We start from the raw sequence: 21,931 nt of genomic DNA on the forward strand, positions 1-21,931 counted from the left end.
GGCGCTCTGCGTGGCACAGAGGCAAGTGTGACCTTTGACTTTCAGAACGACGTTGCCCCATGATCAAATCAAATTTTATTGGTCACATACACATGGTTAGCAGATGTTAATGTGAGTGTAGCGAAATGCTTGTGCTTCTAGTTCCTACCGTGCAGTAATATCTAACAAGTAATCTAACAATTTCACAACAACTACCTTATACACACAAGTGTAAAGGAATGAATAAGAATATGTACATAAAAATATATAAATGAGTGATGGCTGAACGGCATAGGCAAGATCCAATGATTACGTTTGTGATAGAAAGATGCCCGAGTTTCCGACTTGGAATTCCGAGTTGGATTCATATTCAAAATGATTTTTGACAGTTTGAGCTTGTTTTTTTTCCTGAGTTCCCAGTTGTATTGAAGCAGCGTATGCACCAGGTATTATAAGGACAGACATTTGCCTGGACACTAGAGCAGGGGTGTCAAACTCATTGTCTGTGGTATTTAGTTTTTTCCCTTTCAATTAAGACCTAGACAACCAGGTGAGGGGTGTTCCTTACTGAGACCTAGACAACCAGGTGAGGGGTGTTCCTTACTGAGACCTAGACAACCAGGTGAGGGGTGTTCCTTACTGAGACCTAGACAACCAGGTGAGGAGAGTTCCTTACTGAGACCTAGACAACCAGGTGAGGGGAGTTCCTTACTGAGACCTAGACAACCAGGTGAGGAGAGTTCCTTACTGAGACCTAGACAACCAGGTGAGGGGAGTTCCTTACTGAGACCTAGACAACCAGGTGAGGGGTGTTCCTCACTGAGACCTAGACAACCAGGTGAGGGGAGTTCCTTACTGAGACCTAGACAACCAGGTGAGGGAGTTCCTTATTCAGACCTAGACAACCAGGTGAGGAGAGTTCCTTACTGAGACCTAGACAACCAGGTGAGGGGAGTTCCTTACTGAGACCTAGACAACCAGGTGAGGGGATTTCCTTACTGAGACCTAGACAACCAGGTGAGAGGAGTTCCTTACTGAGACCTAGACAACCAGGTGAGAGGAGACCTAGACAACCAGGTGAGGGGTGTTCCTCACTGAGACCTAGACAACCAGGTGAGGAGAGTTCCTTACTGAGACCTAGACAACCAGGTGAGGAGAGTTCTTTACTAAGACCGAGACAACCAGGTGTGGGGAGACCTAGACAACCAAGTGAGGGGTGTTCCTCACTGAGACCTAGACAACCAGGTGAGGGGAGTTCCTTACTGAGACCTAGACAACCAGGTGAGGAGAGTTCTTTACTGAGACCTAGACAACCAGGTGAGGGGAGTTCCTTACTGAGACCTAGACAACCAAGTGAGGGGTGTTCCTTACTGAGACCTAGACAACCAGGTGAGGGGAGCTCCTTACTGAGACCTAGACAACCAGGTGAGGGGAGTTCCTTACTGAGACCTAGACAACCAGGTGAGGGAGTTCCTTATTCAGACCTAGACAACCAGGTGAGGAGAGTTCCTTACTGAGACCTAGACAACCAGGTGAGGGGAGTTCCTTACTGAGACCTAGACAACCAAGTGAGGGGTGTTCCTCACTGAGACCTAGACAACCAGGTGAGGGGTTCCTTACTGAGACCTAGACAACCAGGTGAGGGAGTTCCTTATTCAGACCTAGACAACCAGGTGAAGGGAGTTCCTTATTCAGACCTAGACAACCAGGTGAGGAGAGTTCCTTACTGAGACCTAGCAGGTGAGGGGAGTTCTTTACTAATTAGAGACCTTAATTCATCGAGTACAAGCCCCCCAGGACCGACTTTGTGAAACCCTGCGCTAGAGTCCAATGTCACCTCTATTAGCAATGACTAACCAGCTGACGCTTTGTCCTACTTCTGAGTGAGAATGAGTCATCTGTACTCCCAAAACGGACGACTAGATGGCAGTAAAAGTCCCTAGATTCTTACCTTGCTTTATTGTTTGCACTGTAGGGTACTAAGGGGTAACTGCCCCACCCCCGTAATTCCACAAGATGTCACCAAATTAATTTCCCCAACACTTCCCTAGCTGCCACTGCTCTTGCTAAACAAAAATGTCCTCTATGACATCACCATTTTTGGAGATATTTCACCAAAACTATTTTGTGGTAAATTGATCAAGTTCTAGATATATTCCAATGAAGTTAGATCTATAATTGTTTTTTAAAATATACAAGTAGGAAAGCCTCGAGCTAAATAATACCCTTGTTTAGAGAGAACAATGTCCATAATGTTTATGTAAACTAGTAATATGTTGGATGAGTGTGTTGGGCAGCCCCCAACACAGTCATCCTTTATAGCCTTTTAGATATTTTACACAGCATTTTATCTCATATAGCTAGATCGCTAGCTACGTAAAAAAAATAAAAAAGATTTTCAATTGGCATCTCTCCCCCTGTTTTCAGTCACAGGTGGGGACTGGATTAGGTGTGAGCAGCGCAGGAGGTGGGCTCATGAGTGGTGCTCCAATTTGACTGGGGATAGCTTTATTTGTGACCTATGTACAAATTAGAATCGTGCGATAGCAGAGCATAAGAGAGTTGCCACATCAATGTTACACTGAATTAATTAGTTAAGTTATTGTTATTTGATAATATATTCCAATTTTATTTAATGTTTTCAGTTATAATCCAAAAAAAGCCCCTTTTCTAAAAACAATATTTCAATTAAATAACAAAAACATGTATTTCACTTTATAGTTTATTCGCCTAAGCATGACCTTCATCCACTACCAATTTTTTTCTCCAAACGTTGATTTTTTTGTGTCAGCAATTAGACATTGTTCTTAAGAGGTCTTGTTACCTCCTACTACCCTATCACTTCCACTTGTCCAGCCTCGAGTTAGATAGGCCTATGATATGACTGGCTGCAAAGATTGGGTGGATAAGTTCAAATTTGAATAGGTTTATTAGAGGGAATTTTACATATGATTGAAAATATGTTAGTTAATCTTTCTCTACGGTTCCATTTAATTTGTATTTTGTCAAATCAAAGGCCCAGTGTTCAGCAGCCTACAACTGATTTACAACAGTACAATCCATTAGGTCTGTGTTAAAAGAGCTGACTACTGGAAAACCAGATTTCCTTCCGCTGCCCTTGATGTTGAACATCACCCCTCCCCCATTATCTGTGAAAGCAACATACATGGCAATTTCAACTACAAGCCAAGTTATACACGCTACCATGCACTCTACCAAACCATATCAGACCGTTACGGGCCATATAAGGCGGCGTTTAGACAGGCAGCCCAATTCTGATCTTTTTTTTTACTAATTGGTATTTTGACTAATCAGATCAGCCTTGAAAAGACCTGATGTGAAAAGATCTGATGTGCTTGGTAAAAAGACCATTTTGTGGAAAAATATCAGAATTGGGCTGCTTGTGTAAACGCTTTTTGTTGGCTTTGTAATGTTTCCCCTTCTACAAAGGAGCAAGCCCCAGTCTTGTATAATCAGTGGACGTTAACATTGCTTCAAATATTGGGAGTCTACTGATGATGCACATAATGCAGTGATTCTGCTTCCTGATATTCTTTAATGCAAGTTTATGGAGATAGGCCCAGAAATAGACAATACAAAGGAAAAAAAAGCTGATATCTTTCAAGGTTGTATTGGGGCTCCCGAGTGGTGCAGCGGTCTAAGGCACTGCATCTCAGTGCAAGAGGGGTCACTACAGTCCCAGGTTCGATTCCAGGCTGTATCACATCCGTCCTTGATTGGGAGTCCCATAGGGCTGCGCACAATTTGCCCAGCGTCGTCCGGGGTAGGCCGTCATTGTAAATAAGAATTTGTTCTTAACTGACTTGCCTGGTTAAATACAAAAAATATATTGTGTTATTGTCATCAATTATCTATCTGTTCCGCAAAAATAGTAAGGTTAAGTTTTCACACATAACTGAACACTAGTGACTACCCCAAAAATATTTGCAAATAAAAGTCCTGATATGAGAAAAAAAACAATGAACTATCATTGACTTTTAAATTATGATAAACCTCGCTATGAACATTTTTGAATATGGAGCAAGAATATTTAACATTTTTATGATTTCGAGATATTGATATTTTGGCCTGTTTATTTGCATTGATTTCATGTTGGGCTTTTATTGTGAAAGGAACTCCGGCCCCACTGCTGTGCGCCTGTTGGTGCTGGGTTGCCGCTGCACATACATGTCCAATTAGCTTCGTTGAGCTAGCTATTCAGGGACATCTCTGGCGGCGGACTGCTGTGACCGTGCCAGACAAGGATCGGAGCTCAGTGCAGTAAGTGTCTGGATACCTTTATAACACATGTTGGATTTGATACCACTTTTTTTGAGGGAGGGGGGTGTGGCAGGCAGTGCTTTAGTTGAAACAGGGGCGCACAGCTGGCCTGAAACAGATGCTTGGGATAATAGGTTATTAGCGGAGATATTACATTTCTTTGGGCGTTTACATGTTTGCAACATGTTGGATGCTGAATTGGTATAATTTTTAAACTGCATTGTCGGTTAAGGGCTTGTAAGTAAGCATTTCACTGTAAGGTCTACACCTGTTGTATTCAGCATTTCACTGTAAGGTGTTGCATGTGACAAATACAATTTGATTTGATTTATCCATATCGATCGGTTTACATGCAGCGATTTACTCCAGATCAAGCTAATCTGCATCGCGTTGATCCATTTATCTGATCAAGCCAATAGTAGGATTGTGCGTCCGGATCCATTTGCACCGGGTTCATTTGACGAAATTATGAGAAATATTGTTGGCTATATTATTTCACTGACCCTCTCTCAAACCAGAGCTGGCCGGTTCTTGCACAACGTTATGCAGTTGTGTAATTAGGCTATGCTATGGGAACTCCCATTGTAGCCTAAGAAATACGTTACAATGTAGCTAATATAGCTTAATATGTAGCCATTGAGGCCAGTGATTGGTTAAACGTGGGGCAGGAACAGAGGTCTTTAGTCCAAATACCACCTAACTTAACGTAGCAGGCGTAAGACAAACCGCCCATTGTCAAAGTTCAATTTTAGAATGAGATAACAGATATCATCAAATCAATGCTGCCTTTGTATTAGAGCTTCAGCCTATTGTTGTATTGGATTTGACACACAGGCAGTCTGACTGATTGACATTTTGTCAGAGGAAGACAGATTTATAACAACTGTTGTTTGTGAATAACCAATAAGACATATTTGCTACAGACTGATTGTTGTGTGTGTGTGAGAGAGAGACCGCGATAAGGAGGCACCCATCAGTCGTGCTTGTGCATTGAGTTATTATGGTCTGTATCCATTTAATTGATCTATCTCGTGAGAACCCCGTGAACCATAATTACATTTAAAGATACAGGAGCGCCTGTCATAGACATTCTACAGCCGCCAGCCGGAGTCTAAGGAATACCTGTGTTTTATCGTTACTCATGCAGCCATCTTTGGTGCAATTTCATCATCCAGTAGTAGACCCGTGCACGAGCTACACCAATGCCTTTGCAGTTTCTCACATAACGGTTTACAGACAGAGACATGCGTTTCAAAATGTCCCCTGTTACATCTGCAGCAACTGGAACTGGATGGATACAACACTGGATACATTGTAACAACAAGTTAATAGAATCCAGTTCAGACTGGGTTACATTGTAACAACGGGTTAATAGAATCCAGTTCAGACTGGGTTACATTGTAACAACAAGTTAATAGAATCCAGTTCAGACTGGGTTACATTGTAACAACGGGTTAATAGAATCCAGTTCAGACTGGGTTACATTGTAACAACGGGTTAATAGAATCCAGTTCAGACTGGGTTACATTGTAACAACGGGTTAATAGAATCCAGTTCAGACTGGGATACATTGTAACAACGGGTTAATAGAATCCAGTTCAGACTGGGTTACATTGTAACAACGGGTTAATAGAATCCAGTTCAGACTGGATACATTGTAACAACGGGTTAATAGAATCCAGTTCAGACTGGGTTACATTGTAACAGCGGGTTAATAGAATCCAGTTCAGACTGGGTTACATTGTAACAACGGGTTAATAGAATCCAGTTCAGACTGGGATACATTGTAACAACGGGTTAATAGAATCCAGTTCAGACTGGGTTACATTGTAACAACGGGTTAATAGAATCCAGTTCAGACTGGGTTACATTGTAACAACGGGTTAATAGAATCCAGTTCAGACTGGGTTATATTGTATCTCGGGAATGTCCTGATTATTTTTCCTCTCTGTGATGAAAAAAACCCAACCTAACATCCATTTGATAGGAAAATAAACATGCAGTAGTATGGCTTAATGCAGAAGTTCTCAAATGAAAGGGATTTTCTCCAGAGCCTTTTTCTGTTCTGTCACACTAAACGTAGACATATGGGCTTACTGCTAGACAAGGTGTTGCCTAGGCTATGAGAGATTATTTTTGTGGTGTACAGTGTAAAACACCAAATAATGCATGCAGAGCAGAATTAGGTCGATACCCACTAATTATCAAAATCCAGAAAAGAGACGTTAAATTCTATAACCACCTAAAAGGAAGCGATTCCCAAACCTTCCATAACAAAGCCATCACCTACACAGAAATTAACCTGGAGAAGAGTCTCCTAAGCAAGCTGGTCCTGGGGCTCTGTTCACAAACACAAACAGACCCCTATGACAGCAACACAATTAGACCCAACCAAATCATGAGGAAACAAAAATATTATTTCTTTACCTTTATTTAACTAGGCAAGTCAGTTAAGAACAAATTGTTATTTACAATGACGACCTAGGAACAGTGGGTTAACTGCCTTGTTCAGGGGCAGAACGACAGATTTTTGACCTTGTCAGCTCGGGGATTCAATCTAGCAACCTTTCAGTTACTGGCCCAACGCTCTAACCACTAGGCTACCTGCCACCCAAATATCTATTGGGTGAAATACCACAGTGTGCCATCACAGCAGTAAGATTTGTGACCTGTTGCCACAAGAAAAGGGCAACCAGTGAAGAACAAACACCATTGAAAATTCAACCTATATTTATGTTTATTTATTTTCCCTTTTGCACATCGTTACCATATATATACACTGTATATAGACATAATATGACATTTGAAATGTCTTTATTCTTTTGGAACATTTTTGAGTGTAATGTTTACTGTTCATTTTTTTATTGTTTATTTCACCTTTGTTATTTATTTCACTTGCTTCGGCAATGTAAATGTCACGGGTGTCGTAGGGTAGAGACTAAGACGCAGCGGGAAAATATATACTCATCTTCTTTTTATTATGGTGAAGAAGGAAAAACACATAAACGTATACAAAACACAAACGAACTGGACAGTCTTGTCAGGCCAAACAGCTAAACCAGAACAATCTCCCACCAAACCCCATGAAAACAAACTCCTAATATAGGACCCTCAATCAGAGGCAACAATAACCAGCTGCCTCCAATTGAAGGTCCAACCCCAATAAACTAAACATAGAAATACAAAAGACTAGATAGAACATAGAAATATACTAACATAGAACATAGACTAACAAACCCACGAACCACATAAACCAAACACCCCTCTACCTAAATACATAGCCCAAACCACATAAAACAAATACCCTCTGCCACGTCCTGACCAAACTATAATAACAAATAACCCTTATACTGGTCAGGACGTGACAGTAAACAAATGTTTCCCATGCTAATAAAGTCCTTAAATGTAATTGAATTGAGAGAGAGGGAGAGAAAGGGGTAGGAGGGCGTGGTGTGGGGTTTGGGGCTTTTGAAAAGACATCACGACCGGGGTCTGGGGTTGTGAAGTTCAGGACAATTTAGTGCTTCAAAACCCCTGTGTCAGGTCAGTCAGCTCATCTCCATAGCAACATTATACTGAATCAGCTTTCCTGCTAAGCTAATACTGAGAAGAATTTCTCACAGTGTGTTCTAAATTACTCATTCTTCTCAAGGGACAGCAGTTGTGAAATGATTTAGTGGTAATATAAGAGAAGTTACCTAGAAAGGAGTGATTTCTGGCTGATGTGTGTAATATAGGCATACAGAATGTGTAAACAACTCAACAAAATGTGTGTGTGTGTGTGTGTGTGTGTGTCTGTGTGTGTGTGTGTGTGTGTGTGTGTGTGTGTGTGTGTGTGTGTGTGGGATTGGGGAACTATGTCTACTTTAGTTTCAGAATGAAATTGAATTGGTGGAATGCTGTTTCAGGGTTCGTTTTGTTCTAGGAAATACAATAGTCACGGCCCCTTGTTTATCTTTTGGTGATTTGTGTTGCGTTTGTCTCCTTGTCTCTAACACTGGGACTGGGGACCCAGATGACAGTGACTTAATGCTGTTTAGAACTGTTCCTGTGAGTGCAACACGTTGTGGAAACTAATCTTGTGGAAAGAGACTTATCACAGGGACACCTTATTACAGCATTTATTCAGAAGGTTGTTCTGAATTTCGCCTCCTCTGACAGTAGCTAGGCTAATTTATGAATTTTGGTCGAGCGCCGGTAGATAAATCACCTGGGACAATGTAACTAATGTGTGTTATGAGTGTTTACAGGGTAGATATACAAGGACAAAATAATGAATCTTTGTTATGAATGTTGTGTCCTTTCAGATAACCATGACGACAGAAATCTCCACCTTCATAAACATCAAGGAGCCTCGATGGGACCAAGGGACGTTTATGGGCCGGGCCAAACACTTCTTCACCGTTACCGACCCCCGCAATGTCCTGCTTACCAACGAACAACTAGAGAATGCAAACAAAGTCATCAGTGACTACCGGTACTGTATTCTGAGCATGGTTCTCCTTATTTCTGGTTCTTCCAGGTTCTCCTTAGTTCTCCTTGGTTCTGGTTCTTCCAGGTTCTCCTTAGTTCACCTTGGTTCTGGTTCCTCCAGGTTCTCCTTAGTTCTCCTTGGTTCTGGTTCCTCCAGGTTCTCCTTAGTTCTGGTTCTTCCAGGTTCTCCTTAGTTCACCTTGGTTCTGGTTCCTCCAGGTTCTCCTTAGTTCTCCTTGGTTCTGGTTCCTCCAGGTTCTCCTTAGTTCTGGTTCTTCCAGGTTCTCCTTAGTTCACCTTGGTTCTGGTTCCTCCAGGTTCTCCTTAGTTCTCCTTGGTTCTGGTTCCTCCAGGTTCTCCTTAGTTCACCTTGGTTCTGGTTCTTCCAGGTTCTCCTTAGTTCACCTTGGTTCTGGTTCTTCCAGGTTCTCCTTAGTTCACCTTGGTTCTGGTTCTTCCAGGTTCTCCTTAGTTCTCCTTGGTTCTGGTTCCTCCAGGTTCTCCTTAGTTCACCTTGGTTCTGGTTCCTCCAGGTTCTCCTTAGTTCTCATTAGTTCTGGTTCCTCCAGGTTCTCCTTAGTTCACCTTGGTTCTGGTTCTTCCAGGTTCTCCTTAGTTCACCTTGGTTCTGGTTCCTCCAGGTTCTCCTTAGTTCTCCTTGGTTCTGGTTCCTCCAGGTTCTCCTTAGTTCACCTTGGTTCTGGTTCCTCCAGGTTCTCCTTAGTTCACCTTGGTTCTGGTTCCTCCAGGTTCTCCTTAGTTCACCTTGGTTCTGGTTCCTCCAGGTTCTCCTTAGTTCTCATTAGTTCTGGTTCCTCCAGGTTCTCCTTAGTTCACCTTGGTTCTGGTTCCTCCAGGTTCTCCTTAGTTCTCCTTGGTTCTGGTTCCTCCAGGTTCTCCTTAGTTCACCTTGGTTCTGGTTCCTCCAGGTTCTCCTTAGTTCACCTTGGTTCTGGTTCCTCCAGGTTCTCCTTAGTTCTCCTTAGTTCTGGTTCCTCCAGGTTCTCCTTAGTTCACCTTGGTTCTGGTTCCTCCAGGTTCTCCTTAGTTCTCTTTGGTTCTGGTTCTTCCTGGTTCTCTCTAGTTCTCCTTGATTCTGGTTCCTCCAGGTTCTCCTTAGTTCTCCTTAGTTCTGGTTCCTCCAGGTTCTCCTTAGTTCACCTTGGTTCTGGTTCCTCCAGGTTCACCTTAGTTCTGGTTCCTCCAGGTTCTCCTTAGTTCTCCTTGGTTCTGGTTCTTCCTGGTTCTCTCTAGTTCTCCTTGATTCTGGTTCCTCCAGGTTCTCCTTAGTTCTCCTTAGTTCTGGTTCCTCCAGGTTCTCCTTAGTTCTCCTTGGTTCTGGTTCTTCCTGGTTCTCTCTAGTTCTCCTTGGTTCTGGTTCCTCCAGGTTCTCCTTAGTTCTCCTTGGTTCTGGTTCTTCCTGGTTCTCTCTAGTTCTCCTTGATTCTGCTGTATGGAAACAACCCATAACTGAGCTGAGAGCTCCTGATAGAATTGACCCCAGGCTTATTGGCATAGATCTAGGATCAGTTTTCCCTTAATTAACTATTGATTAACCAGAAAGGCAACACATGGTTGCATTCTGTGATGCAACATTGAATACAATGGGCCGTGTTTATCAAATGCAGGTTGTCTGCATCTAACAGAGCGTTGTTTAAACTTGTATTGCTTCTAAGTAAACAGGCTCAGCTAATCACTTGTCCCCCCCTCCCCCAGGCAAGGGGTGATGTCCCCCGGGCTGACAGAGGACGAGTTATGGAGAGCCAAGTACATCTTTGACTCAGCCTTCCACCCAGACACCGGAGAGAAGATGATCCTGATTGGCCGCATGTCAGCTCAGGTCCCTATGAACATGACCATCACTGGCTGTATGATGACCTTCTACAGGTGAGCAGCAGAGTTCTATTAGAATGAATGATAGTGTGTTAACCTTTATTAAACTAGGCAAGTCAGTTAACAACAAATTCTTATTTACAATGACGGCCTAGGAACAGTGGGTTAACTGCCTTGTTCAGGGGCAGAACGACAGATGTTTACCTTGTCAGCTCAGGGATTCAATCTAGCAACCTTTCAGTTACTGGCCCAACGCTCTAACCACTAGACTATCTGCCGCCCAATGATAGTGTTATAAGACTGTTCTATTAGAATGATAGTGTTATAAGACTGTTCTATTAGAATGATAGTGTTATAAGACTGTTCTATTAGAATGATAGTGTTATAAGACTGTTCTATTAGAATGATAGTGTTATAAGACTGTTCTATTAGAATGAATGATAGTGTTATAAGACTGTTCTATTAGAATGATAGTGTTATAAGACTGTTCTATTAGAATGAATGATAGTGTTATAAGACTGTTCTATTAGAATGATAGTGTTATAAGACTGTTCTATTAGAATGATAGTGTTATAAGACTGTTCTATTAGAATGAATGATAGTGTTATAAGACTGTTCTATTAGAATGATAGTGTTATAAGACTGTTCTATTAGAATGATAGTGTTATAAGACTGTTCTATTAGAATGAATGATAGTGTTATAAGACTGTTCTATTAGAATGATAGTGTTATAAGACTGTTCTATTAGAATGATAGTGTTATAAGACTGTTCTATTAGAATGATAGTGTTATAAGACTGTTCTATTAGAATGATAGTGTTATAAGACTGTTCTATTAGAATGATAGTGTTATAAGACTGTTCTATTAGAATGATAGTGTTATAAGACTGTTCTATTAGAATGAATGATAGTGTTATAAGACTGTTCTATTAGAATGATAGTGTTATAAGACTGTTCTATTAGAATGAATGATAGTGTTATAAGACTGTTCTATTAGAATGATAGTGTTATAAGACTGTTTTATTAGAATGAATGATAGTGTTATAAGACTGTTCTATTAGAATGATAGTGTTATAAGACTGTTCTATTAGAATGATAGTGTTATAAGACTGTTCTATTAGAATGATAGTGTTATAAGACTGTTCTATTAGAATGAATGATAGTGTTATAAGACTGTTCTATTAGAATGATAGTGTTATAAGACTGTTCTATTAGAATGATAGTGTTATAAGACTGTTCTATTAGAATGATAGTGTTATAAGACTGTTCTATTAGAATGAATGATAGTGTTATAAGACTGTTCTATTAGAATGATAGTGTTATAAGACTGTTCTATTAGAATGATAGTGTTATAAGACTGTTCTATTAGAATGATAGTGTTATAAGACTGTTCTATTAGAATGATAGTGTTATAAGACTGTTCTATTAGAATGAATGATAGTGTTATAAGACTGTTCTATTAGAATGATAGTGTTATAAGACTGTTCTATTAGAATGAATGATAGTGTTATAAGACTGTTCTATTAGAATGATAGTGTTATAAGACTGTTCTATTAGAATGATAGTGTTATAAGACTGTTTTATTAGAATGAATGATAGTGTTATAAGACTGTTCTATTAGAATGAATGATAGTGTTATAAGACTGTTCTATTAGAATGAAAGTGTTATAAGACTGTTCTATTAGAATGATAGTGTTATAAGACTGTTCTATTAGAATGAATGATAGTGTTATAAGACTGTTCTATTAGAATGATAGTGTTATAAGACTGTTCTATTAGAATGAATGATAGTGTTATAAGACTGTTCTATTAGAATGATAGTGTTATAAGACTGTTCTATTAGAATGAATGATAGTGTTATAAGACTGTTCTATTAGAATGATAGTGTTATAAGACTGTTCTATTAGAATGATAGTGTTATAAGACTGTTCTATTAGAATGAATGATAGTGTTATAAGACTGTTCTATTAGAATGATAGTGTTATAAGACTGTTCTATTAGAATGATAGTGTTATAAGACTGTTCTATTAGAATGATAGTGTTATAAGACTGTTCTATTAGAATGAAAGTGTTATAAGACTGTTCTATTAGAATGAAAGTGTTATAAGACTGTTCTATTAGAATGATTGATAGTGTTATAAGACTGTTCTATTAGAATGATAGTGTTATAAGACCGTTCTATTAGAATGATAGTGTTATAAGAATCTCATTGTAGGTTTACTACAGGATGTTGTAGAAAAGGATATCAGGTCATGCCATGGGTCACTGGCAGTTCATACTGAAGCAGGTAGGTTCAAGCAGGCGGAGTACCAGTCAGATTCGGACACTAAAAGGATGTATCGTTCTCATCATTCATTCTCATCAGTCAACACAGAGTTGCAGTGTTTTTGAGATGAGTAATTGAGAAGATGGGTAGATCAGTGGTTGTGTGGTGTGCTGTCACTGTTATGTCTGCTATTACCTGATAGCTTCCCATCTCTCTCTGATATCTCTATACTCCCTTGTTTTGTACACAAAGAAATCTGCATTTGTCAGGGTTAGGTGCTTTGTCTCTCAAGTCAATATATCTTTTCCTTATCATCCCGTCTCAGTCTAATTTAAGTGTCTCTCCCTCTCTCTCTCTCTCTCTCTCTCTCTCTCTCTCTCTCTCTCTCTCTCTCTCTCTCTCTCTCTCTCTCTCTCTCTCTCTCTCTCTCTCTCTCTCTCTCTCTCTCTCTCTCTCTCTCTCTCTCTCTCTCTCTCTCTCTCTCTCTCTCTCTCTCTCTCTCCCTCTCCTCAGGACAACTCCAGCTGTAGTCTTATGGCAGTGGATCAATCAGTCCTTCAATGCAATAGTCAACTACACCAATAGGAGTGGAGATGCTCCTCTCTCAGTTAAGTAAGTTGGTGTTATAGTTTCTGTATCAGGGCTATTCAACTATATTCTTACAGTGGCCAGATGTAAAAAAAGAAAGAAAAAAGAAGTTGATTGCAGGGAGCCTGGACATTTTCTATGTGTGATTATTCTTCAGAAGAACTGTATAAAAAAAACAATGCACACTTTTCTTAAAATGAAATGTTGCTAAACGTAATTAGGAAAGAGGTGGAGGGCATTCAACCAACGTGAGTCTAGGTGTAACCAAAACATTTGATAATCATTGAAAAGGAAAAGCTTCTTAAAAGTAATTAAGTAATTTTAAAATCATCTGAAAACTAAGCATCTCAATAAATAATACAAAGGTATGTCAAATCACGTAATGTCAAATTCCAGTCTGTAGGAAGTATGCTTTGAATTAACTTCCCTCAGTCGGTCTGTAGTTTTAGTTGATGTCGGCCTGTAGTTTAGTTGATGTTGGCCTGTAGTTTTAGTTGATGTTGGCCTGTAGTTTTAGTTGATGTTGGCCTGTAGTTTTAGTTGATGTTGGCCTGTAGTTTTAGTTGATGTTGGCTTGTAGTTTAGTTGATGTTGGCCTGTAGTTTTAGTTGATGTCGGCCTGTAGTTTAGTTGATATTGGCCTGTAGTTTTAGTTGATGTTGGCCTGTAGTTTTAGTTGATGTTGGCCTGTAGTTTAGTTGATGTTGGCCTGTAGTTTTAGTTGATGTTGGCCTGTAGTTTTAGTTGATGTTGGCTTGTAGTTTAGTTGATGTTGGCTTGTAGTTTTAGTTGATGTTGGCTTGTAGTTTTAGTTAATGTTGGCTTGTAGTTTTAGTTGATGTTGGCTTGTAGTTTAGTTGTTTTTGGCCTGTAGTTTAGTTGATGTTGGCCTGTAGTTTTAGTTGATGTTGGTCTGTAGTTTTAGTTGATGTTGGCCTGTAGTTTAGTTGATGTTGGCTTGTAGTTTTAGTTGATGTTGGTCTGTAGTTTTAGTTGATGTTGGCCTGTAGTTTAGTTGATGTTGGCTTGTAGTTTTAGTTGATGTTGTTCTGTAGTTTTAGTTGATGTTGGCTTGTAGTTTAGTTGATGTGGGCTTGTAGTTTAGTTGATGTTGGCTTGTAGTTTAGTTGATGTTGGCCTGTAGTTTTAGTTGATGTTGGCCTGTAGTTTAGTTGATGTTGGCCTGTAGTTTTAGTTGATGTTGGCTTGTAGTTTTAGTTGATGTTGGTCTGTACTTTTAGTTGATGTTGGCTTGTAGTTTAGTTGATGTTGGCCTGTAGTTTTAGTTGATGTTGGCCTGTAGTTTAGTTGACGTTGGCCTGTAGTTTAGTTGATGTTGGCCTGTATTTTAAGTTGATGTTGGCCTGTAGTTTAGTTGATGTTGCCCTGTAGTTTTTAAGTTGTTGGCCTGTAGTTTAGTTGATGTTGGCTCGTAGTTTTAGTTGATGTTGGTCTATAGTTTAGTTGACGTTGGCCTGTAGTTTAGTTGATGTTGCCCTGTAGTTTTTAAGTTGTTGTTGGCCTGTAGTTTTAGTTGATGTTGGCCTGTAGTTTTAGTTGATGTTGGCCTGTAGTTTTAGTTGATGTTGGCCTGTATTTTAAGTTGATGTTGGCCTGTAGTTTTAGTTGATGTTGGCCTGTAGTTTAGTTGATGTTGGCCTGTAGTTTAGTTGATGTTGGCCTGTAGTTCAGTTGTTGGCCTGTAGTTTAGTTGTTGTTGGCCTGTAGTTCAGTTGTTGGCCTGTAGTTTTAGTTGATGTTGGCCTGTAGTTTAGTTGTTGTTGGCCTGTAGTTTAGTTGATGTTGGCCTGTAGTTTAGTTGATGTTGGCCTGTAGTTTAGTTGATTTTGGCCTGTAGTTTAGTTGATTTTGGCTTGTAGTTTAGTTGATGTTGGCCTGTAGTTCAGTTGTTGGCCTGTAGTTTAGTTGTTGTTCGCCTGTGGTTTCAGTTGTTGTTGGCCTGTTGTTTAGTTAATGTTGGCTTGTAGTTTTTAGTTGATGTTGGCCTGTAGTTTTTAGTTAATGTTGGCTTGTAGTTTTTAGTTGATGTTGGCCTGTAGTGTTTAGTTAATGTTGGCTTGTAGTTTTAGTTAATGTTGGCCTGTGGTGTTTAGTTAATGTTGGCTTGTAGTTTTAGTTAATGTTGGCCTGTTGTTTAGTTGATGTTGGCCTGTAGTGTTTAGTTAATGTTGGCTTGTAGTTTTAGTTGATGTTGGCTTGTAGTTTTAGTTGATGTTGGCTTGTAGTTTTAGTTAATGTTGGCTTGTAGTTTTTAGTTGATGTTGGCCTGTAGTGTTTAGTTAATGTTGGCTTGTAGTTTTAGTTAATGTTGGCCAGTAGTGTTTAGTTAATGTTGGCTTGTAGTTTTAGTTGATGTTGGCTTGTAGTTTAGTTGATGTTTGCTTGTAGTTTAGTTGATGTTGGCCTGTAGTTTTAGTTGATGTTGGCCTGTAGTTTTAGTTGATGTTGGCCTGTAGTTTAGTTGATGTTGGTCTGTAGTTTTAGTTGATGTTGGCTTGTAGTTTAGTTGTTTTTGGCCTGTAGTTTAGTTGATGTTGGCCTGTAGTTTTAGTTGATGTTGGTCTGTAGTTTTAGTTGATGTTGGCTTGTAGTTTAGTTGATGTTGGCTTGTAGTTTTAGTTGATGTTGGTCTGTAGTTTTAGTTGATGTTGGCTTGTAGTTTAGTTGATGTGGGCTTGTAGTTTAGTTGATGTTGGCCTGTAGTTTTAGTTGATGTTGGCTTGTAGTTTTAGTTGATGTTGCTCTGTAGTTTTAGTTGATGTTGGCTTGTAGTTTAGTTGATGTTGGCTTGTAGTTTAGTTGATGTTGGCCTGTAGTTTTAGTTGATGTTGGCCTGTAGTTTAGTTGATGTTGGCCTGTAGTTTTAGTTGATGTTGGCTTGTAGTTTTAGTTGATGTTGGTCTGTACTTTTAGTTGATGTTGGCTTGTAGTTTAGTTGATGTTGGCCTGTAGTTTTAGTTGATGTTGGCCTGTAGTTTTAGTTGATGTTGGCCTGTAGTTTAGTTGACGTTGGCCTGTAGTTTAGTTGATGTTGGCCTGTAGTGTTTAGTTAATGTTGGCTTGTAGTTTTAGTTAATGTTGGCCTGTGGTGTTTAGTTAATGTTGGCTTGTAGTTTTAGTTAATGTTGGCCTGTTGTTTAGTTGATGTTGGCCTGTAGTGTTTAGTTAATGTTGGCTTGTAGTTTTAGTTGATGTTGGCTTGTAGTTTTAGTTGATGTTGGCTTGTAGTTTTAGTTAATGTTGGCTTGTAGTTTTTAGTTGATGTTGGCCTGTAGTGTTTAGTTAATGTTGGCTTGTAGTTTTAGTTAATGTTGGCCAGTAGTGTTTAGTTAATGTTGGCTTGTAGTTTTAGTTGATGTTGGCTTGTAGTTTAGTTGATGTTTGCTTGTAGTTTAGTTGATGTTGGCCTGTAGTTTTAGTTGATGTTGGCCTGTAGTTTAGTTGATGTTGGCTTGTAGTTTAGTTGTTTTTGGCCTGTAGTTTAGTTGATGTTGGCCTGTAGTTTAGTTGATGTTGGCCTGGAGTTTTAGTTGATGTTGGTCTGTAGTTTTAGTTGATGTTGGCTTGTAGTTTAGTTGATGTTGGCTTGTAGTTTTAGTTGATGTTGGTCTGTAGTTTTAGTTGATGTTGGCTTGTAGTTTAGTTGATGTGGGCTTGTAGTTTAGTTGATGTTGGCCTGTAGTTTTAGTTGATGTTGGCTTGTAGTTTTAGTTGATGTTGCTCTGTAGTTTTAGTTGATGTTGGCTTGTAGTTTAGTTGATGTTGGCTTGTAGTTTAGTTGATGTTGGCCTGTAGTTTTAGTTGATGTTGGCCTGTAGTTTAGTTGATGTTGGCCTGTAGTTTTAGTTGATGTTGGCTTGTAGTTTTAGTTGATGTTGGTCTGTACTTTTAGTTGATGTTGGCTTGTAGTTTAGTTGATGTTGGCCTGTAGTTTTAGTTGATGTTGGCCTGTAGTTTTAGTTGATGTTGGCCTGTAGTTTAGTTGACGTTGGCCTGTAGTTTAGTTGATGTTGGCCTGTATTTTAAGTTGATGTTGGCCTGTAGTTTATTTGATGTTGCCCTGTAGTTTTTAAGTTGTTGGCCTGTAGTTTAGTTGATGTTGGCTCGTAGTTTTAGTTGATGTTGGCCTGTAGTTTAGTTGTTGTTGGCCTGTAGTTTAGTTGATGTTGGCCTGTAGTTTAGTTGATGTTGGCCTGTAGTTTAGTTGATTTTGGCCTGTAGTTTAGTTGATTTTGGCTTGTAGTTTAGTTGATGTTGGCTTGTAGTTTAGTTGATGTTGGCCTGTAGTTCAGATGTTGGCCTGTAATTTAGTTGTTGTTCGCCTGTGGTTTCAGTTGTTGTTGGCCTGTTGTTTAGTTAATGTTGGCTTGTAGTTTTTAGTTGATGTTGGCCTGTAGTTTTTAGTTAATGTTGGCTTGTAGTTTTTAGTTGATGTTGGCCTGTAGTGTTTAGTTAATGTTGGCTTGTAGTTTTAGTTGATGTTGGCTTGTAGTTTTAGTTGATGTTGGCTTGTAGTTTTAGTTAATGTTGGCTTGTAGTTTTTAGTTGATGTTGGCCTGTTGTGTTTAGTTAATGTTGGCTTGTAGTTTTAGTTAATGTTGGCTTGTAGTTTTAGTTAATGTTGGCTTGTAGTTTAGTTGATGTTTGCTTGTAGTTTAGTTGATGTTGGCCTGTAGTTTTAGTTGATGTTGGCCTGTAGTTTTAGTTGATGTTGGCCTGTAGTTTAGTTGATGTTGGCCTGTAGTTTAGTTGATGTTGGCCTGTAGTTCAGTTGTTGGCCTGTAGTTTAGTTGTTGTTGGCCTGTAGTTCAGTTGTTGGCCTGTAGTTTTAGTTGATGTTGGCCTGTAGTTTAGTTGTTGTTGGCCTGTAGTTTAGTTGATGTTGGCCTGTAGTTTAGTTGATGTTGGCCTGTAGTTTAGTTGATGTTGGTCTGTAGTTTTAGTTGATGTTGGCTTGTAGTTTAGTTGATGTTGGCTTGTAGTTTTAGTTGATGTTGGTCTGTAGTTTTAGTTGATGTTGGCCTGTAGTTTAGTTGATGTTGGTCTGTAGTTTTAGTTGATGTTGGCTTGTAGTTTAGTTGATGTTGGCTTGTAGTTTAGTTGATGTTGGCCTGTAGTTTTAGTTGATGTTGGCCTGTAGTTTAGTTGATGTTGGCCTGTAGTTTTAGTTGATGTTGGCTTGTAGTTTTAGTAGATGTTGGTCTGTACTTTTAGTTGATGTTGGCTTGTAGTTTAGTTGATGTTGGCCTGTAGTTTTAGTTGATGTTGGCCTGTAGTTTTAGTTGATGTTGGCCTGTAGTTTAGTTGACGTTGGCCTGTAGTTTAGTTGATGTTGGCCTGTATTTTAAGTTGATGTTGGCCTGTAGTTTAGTTGATGTTGCCCTGTAGTTTTTAACTTGTTGTTGGCCTGTAGTTTAGTTGATGTTGGCTCGTAGTTTTAGTTGATGTTGGTCTATAGTTTAGTTGACGTTGGCCTGTAGTTTAGTTGATGTTGCCCTGTAGTTTTTAAGTTGTTGTTGGCCTGTAGTTTTAGTTGATGTTGGCTTGTAGTTTAGTTGATGTTGGCCTGTAGTTTTAGTTGATGTTGGCCTGTAGTTTTAGTTGATGTTGGCCTGTAGTTTAGTTCATGTTGGCCTGTAGTTTAGTTGATGTTGGCCTGTAGTTCAGTTGTTGGCCTGTAGTTTAGTTGTTGTTGGCCTGTAGTTCAGTTGTTGGCCTGTAGTTTTAGTTGATGTTGGCCTGTAGTTTAGTTGTTGTTGGCCTGTAGTTTAGTTGATGTTGGCCTGTAGTTTAGTTGATGTTGGCCTGTAGTTTAGTTGATTTTGGCCTGTAGTTTAGTTGATGTTGGCCTGTAGTTTAGTTGTTGTTCGCCTGTGGTTTCAGTTGGTGTTGGCCTGTTGTTTAGTTAATGTTGGCTTGTAGTTTTTAGTTGATGTTGGCCTGTAGTGTTTAGTTAATGTTGGCTTTTAGTTTTAGTTAATGTTGGCCTGTAGTTTTTAAGTTGTTGTTGGCCTGTAGTTTTAGTTGATGTTGGCTTGTAGTTTAGTTGATGTTGGCCTGTAGTTTTAGTTGATGTTGGCCTGTAGTTTTAGTTGATGTTGGCCTGTAGTTTAGTTCATGTTGGCCTGTAGTTTAGTTGATGTTGGCCTGTAGTTCAGTTGTTGGCCTGTAGTTTAGTTGTTGTTGGCCTGTAGTTCAGTTGTTGGCCTGTAGTTTTAGTTGATGTTGGCCTGTAGTTTAGTTGTTGTTGGCCTGTAGTTTAGTTGATGTTGGCCTGTAGTTTAGTTGATGTTGGCCTGTAGTTTAGTTGATTTTGGCCTGTAGTTTAGTTGATGTTGGCCTGTAGTTTAGTTGTTGTTCGCCTGTGGTTTCAGTTGGTGTTGGCCTGTTGTTTAGTTAATGTTGGCTTGTAGTTTTTAGTTGATGTTGGCCTGTAGTGTTTAGTTAATGTTGGCTTTTAGTTTTAGTTAATGTTGGCCTGTAGTTTTTAGTTGATGTTGGCCTGTAGTTTTTAGTTAATGTTGGCTTGTAGTTTTTAGTTGATGTTGGCCTGTAGTGTTTAGTTAATGTTGGCTTGTAGTTTTAGTTAATGTTGGCCTGTAGTGTTTAGTTAATGTTGGCTTGTAGTTTTAGTTAATGTTGGCCTGTTGTTTAGTTGATGTTGGCCTGTAGTGTTTAGTTAATGTTGGCTTGTAGTTTTAGTTGATGTTGGCTTGTAGTTTAGTTGATGTTGGCTTGTAGTTTTAGTTGATGTTGGTCTGTAGTTTTAGTTGATGTTGGCTTGTAGTTTAGTTGATGTTGGCTTGTAGTTTTAGTTGATGTTGTTCTGTAGTTTTAGTTGATGTTGGCTTGTAGTTTAGTTGATGTGGGCTTGTAGTTTAGTTGATGTTGGCTTGTAGTTTTAGTTGATGTTGGTCTGTAGTTTTAGTTGATGTTGGCTTGTAGTTTAGTGGATGTTGGCTTGTAGTTTAGTTGATGTTGGCCTGTAGTTTTAGTTGATGTTGGCCTGTAGTTTAGTTGATGTTGGCCTGTAGTTTTAGTTGATGTTGGCTTGTAGTTTTAGTTGATGTTGGCCTGTAGTTTTAGTTGATGTTGGCCTGTAGTTTTAGTTGATGTTGGCCTGTAGTTTAGTTGATGTTGGCCTGTAGTTTAGTTGATGTTGGCCTGTAGTTCAGTTGTTGGCCTGTAGTTTAGTTGTTGTTGGCCTGTAGTTCAGTTGTTGGCCTGTAGTTTTAGTTGATGTTGGCCTGTAGTTTAGTTGTTGTTGGCCTGTAGTTTAGTTGATGTTGGCCTGTAGTTTAGTTGATGTTGGCCTGTAGTTTAGTTGATGTTGGTCTGTAGTTTTAGTTGATGTTGGCTTGTAGTTTAGTTGATGTTGGCTTGTAGTTTTAGTTGATGTTGGTCTGTAGTTTTAGTTGATGTTGGCCTGTAGTTTAGTTGATGTTGGTCTGTAGTTTTAGTTGATGTTGGCTTGTAGTTTAGTTGATGTTGGCTTGTAGTTTAGTTGATGTTGGCCTGTAGTTTTAGTTGATGTTGGCCTGTAGTTTAGTTGATGTTGGCCTGTAGTTTTAGTTGATGTTGGCTTGTAGTTTTAGTAGATGTTGGTCTGTACTTTTAGTTGATGTTGGCTTGTAGTTTAGTTGATGTTGGCCTGTAGTTTTAGTTGATGTTGGCCTGTAGTTTTAGTTGATGTTGGCCTGTAGTTTAGTTGACGTTGGCCTGTAGTTTAGTTGATGTTGGCCTGTATTTTAAGTTGATGTTGGCCTGTAGTTTAGTTGATGTTGCCCTGTAGTTTTTAACTTGTTGTTGGCCTGTAGTTTAGTTGATGTTGGCTCGTAGTTTTAGTTGATGTTGGTCTATAGTTTAGTTGACGTTGGCCTGTAGTTTAGTTGATGTTGCCCTGTAGTTTTTAAGTTGTTGTTGGCCTGTAGTTTTAGTTGATGTTGGCTTGTAGTTTAGTTGATGTTGGCCTGTAGTTTTAGTTGATGTTGGCCTGTAGTTTTAGTTGATGTTGGCCTGTAGTTTAGTTCATGTTGGCCTGTAGTTTAGTTGATGTTGGCCTGTAGTTCAGTTGTTGGCCTGTAGTTTAGTTGTTGTTGGCCTGTAGTTCAGTTGTTGGCCTGTAGTTTTAGTTGATGTTGGCCTGTAGTTTAGTTGTTGTTGGCCTGTAGTTTAGTTGATGTTGGCCTGTAGTTTAGTTGATGTTGGCCTGTAGTTTAGTTGATTTTGGCCTGTAGTTTAGTTGATGTTGGCCTGTAGTTTAGTTGTTGTTCGCCTGTGGTTTCAGTTGGTGTTGGCCTGTTGTTTAGTTAATGTTGGCTTGTAGTTTTTAGTTGATGTTGGCCTGTAGTGTTTAGTTAATGTTGGCTTTTAGTTTTAGTTAATGTTGGCCTGTAGTTTTTAAGTTGTTGTTGGCCTGTAGTTTTAGTTGATGTTGGCTTGTAGTTTAGTTGATGTTGGCCTGTAGTTTTAGTTGATGTTGGCCTGTAGT

At 39.4% G+C, this 21,931-nt stretch overlaps 1 protein-coding gene across 4 annotated transcripts in view; it reads left to right on the top strand.

Annotated features, from left to right (window-relative positions):
* The first annotated feature begins 4,142 nt into the window (after window positions 1-4,142).
* The window catches only part of LOC106604208 (sideroflexin-1), a 34,658-nt gene continuing 16,869 nt past the window's right edge, over window positions 4,143-21,931 (top strand). For 2 of the 4 annotated variants that reach the window (XR_006769820.1, XM_045717876.1), the window contains exons 1-4: window positions 8,290-8,310; window positions 8,568-8,737; window positions 10,450-10,620; window positions 13,345-13,443. Coding sequence is in view for 3 of the 4 variants with exons in the window: in XM_045717876.1 (XP_045573832.1) it covers window positions 8,290-8,310; window positions 8,568-8,737; window positions 10,450-10,620; window positions 13,345-13,443 (461 nt within the window). In the remaining variant the exon portion in view is untranslated. Of the gene's footprint in view, window positions 4,261-4,474; window positions 4,498-8,289; window positions 8,311-8,567; window positions 8,738-10,449; window positions 10,621-13,344; window positions 13,444-21,931 lie in introns of those variants that run through there. The other 2 variants (XM_014198651.2, XM_045717877.1) reach the window with 2 other exon arrangements.

This window comes from Salmo salar, chromosome ssa05 (assembly GCF_905237065.1).
Source record: "Salmo salar chromosome ssa05, Ssal_v3.1, whole genome shotgun sequence".
Lineage (NCBI taxonomy): Eukaryota > Metazoa > Chordata > Actinopteri > Salmoniformes > Salmonidae > Salmo > Salmo salar.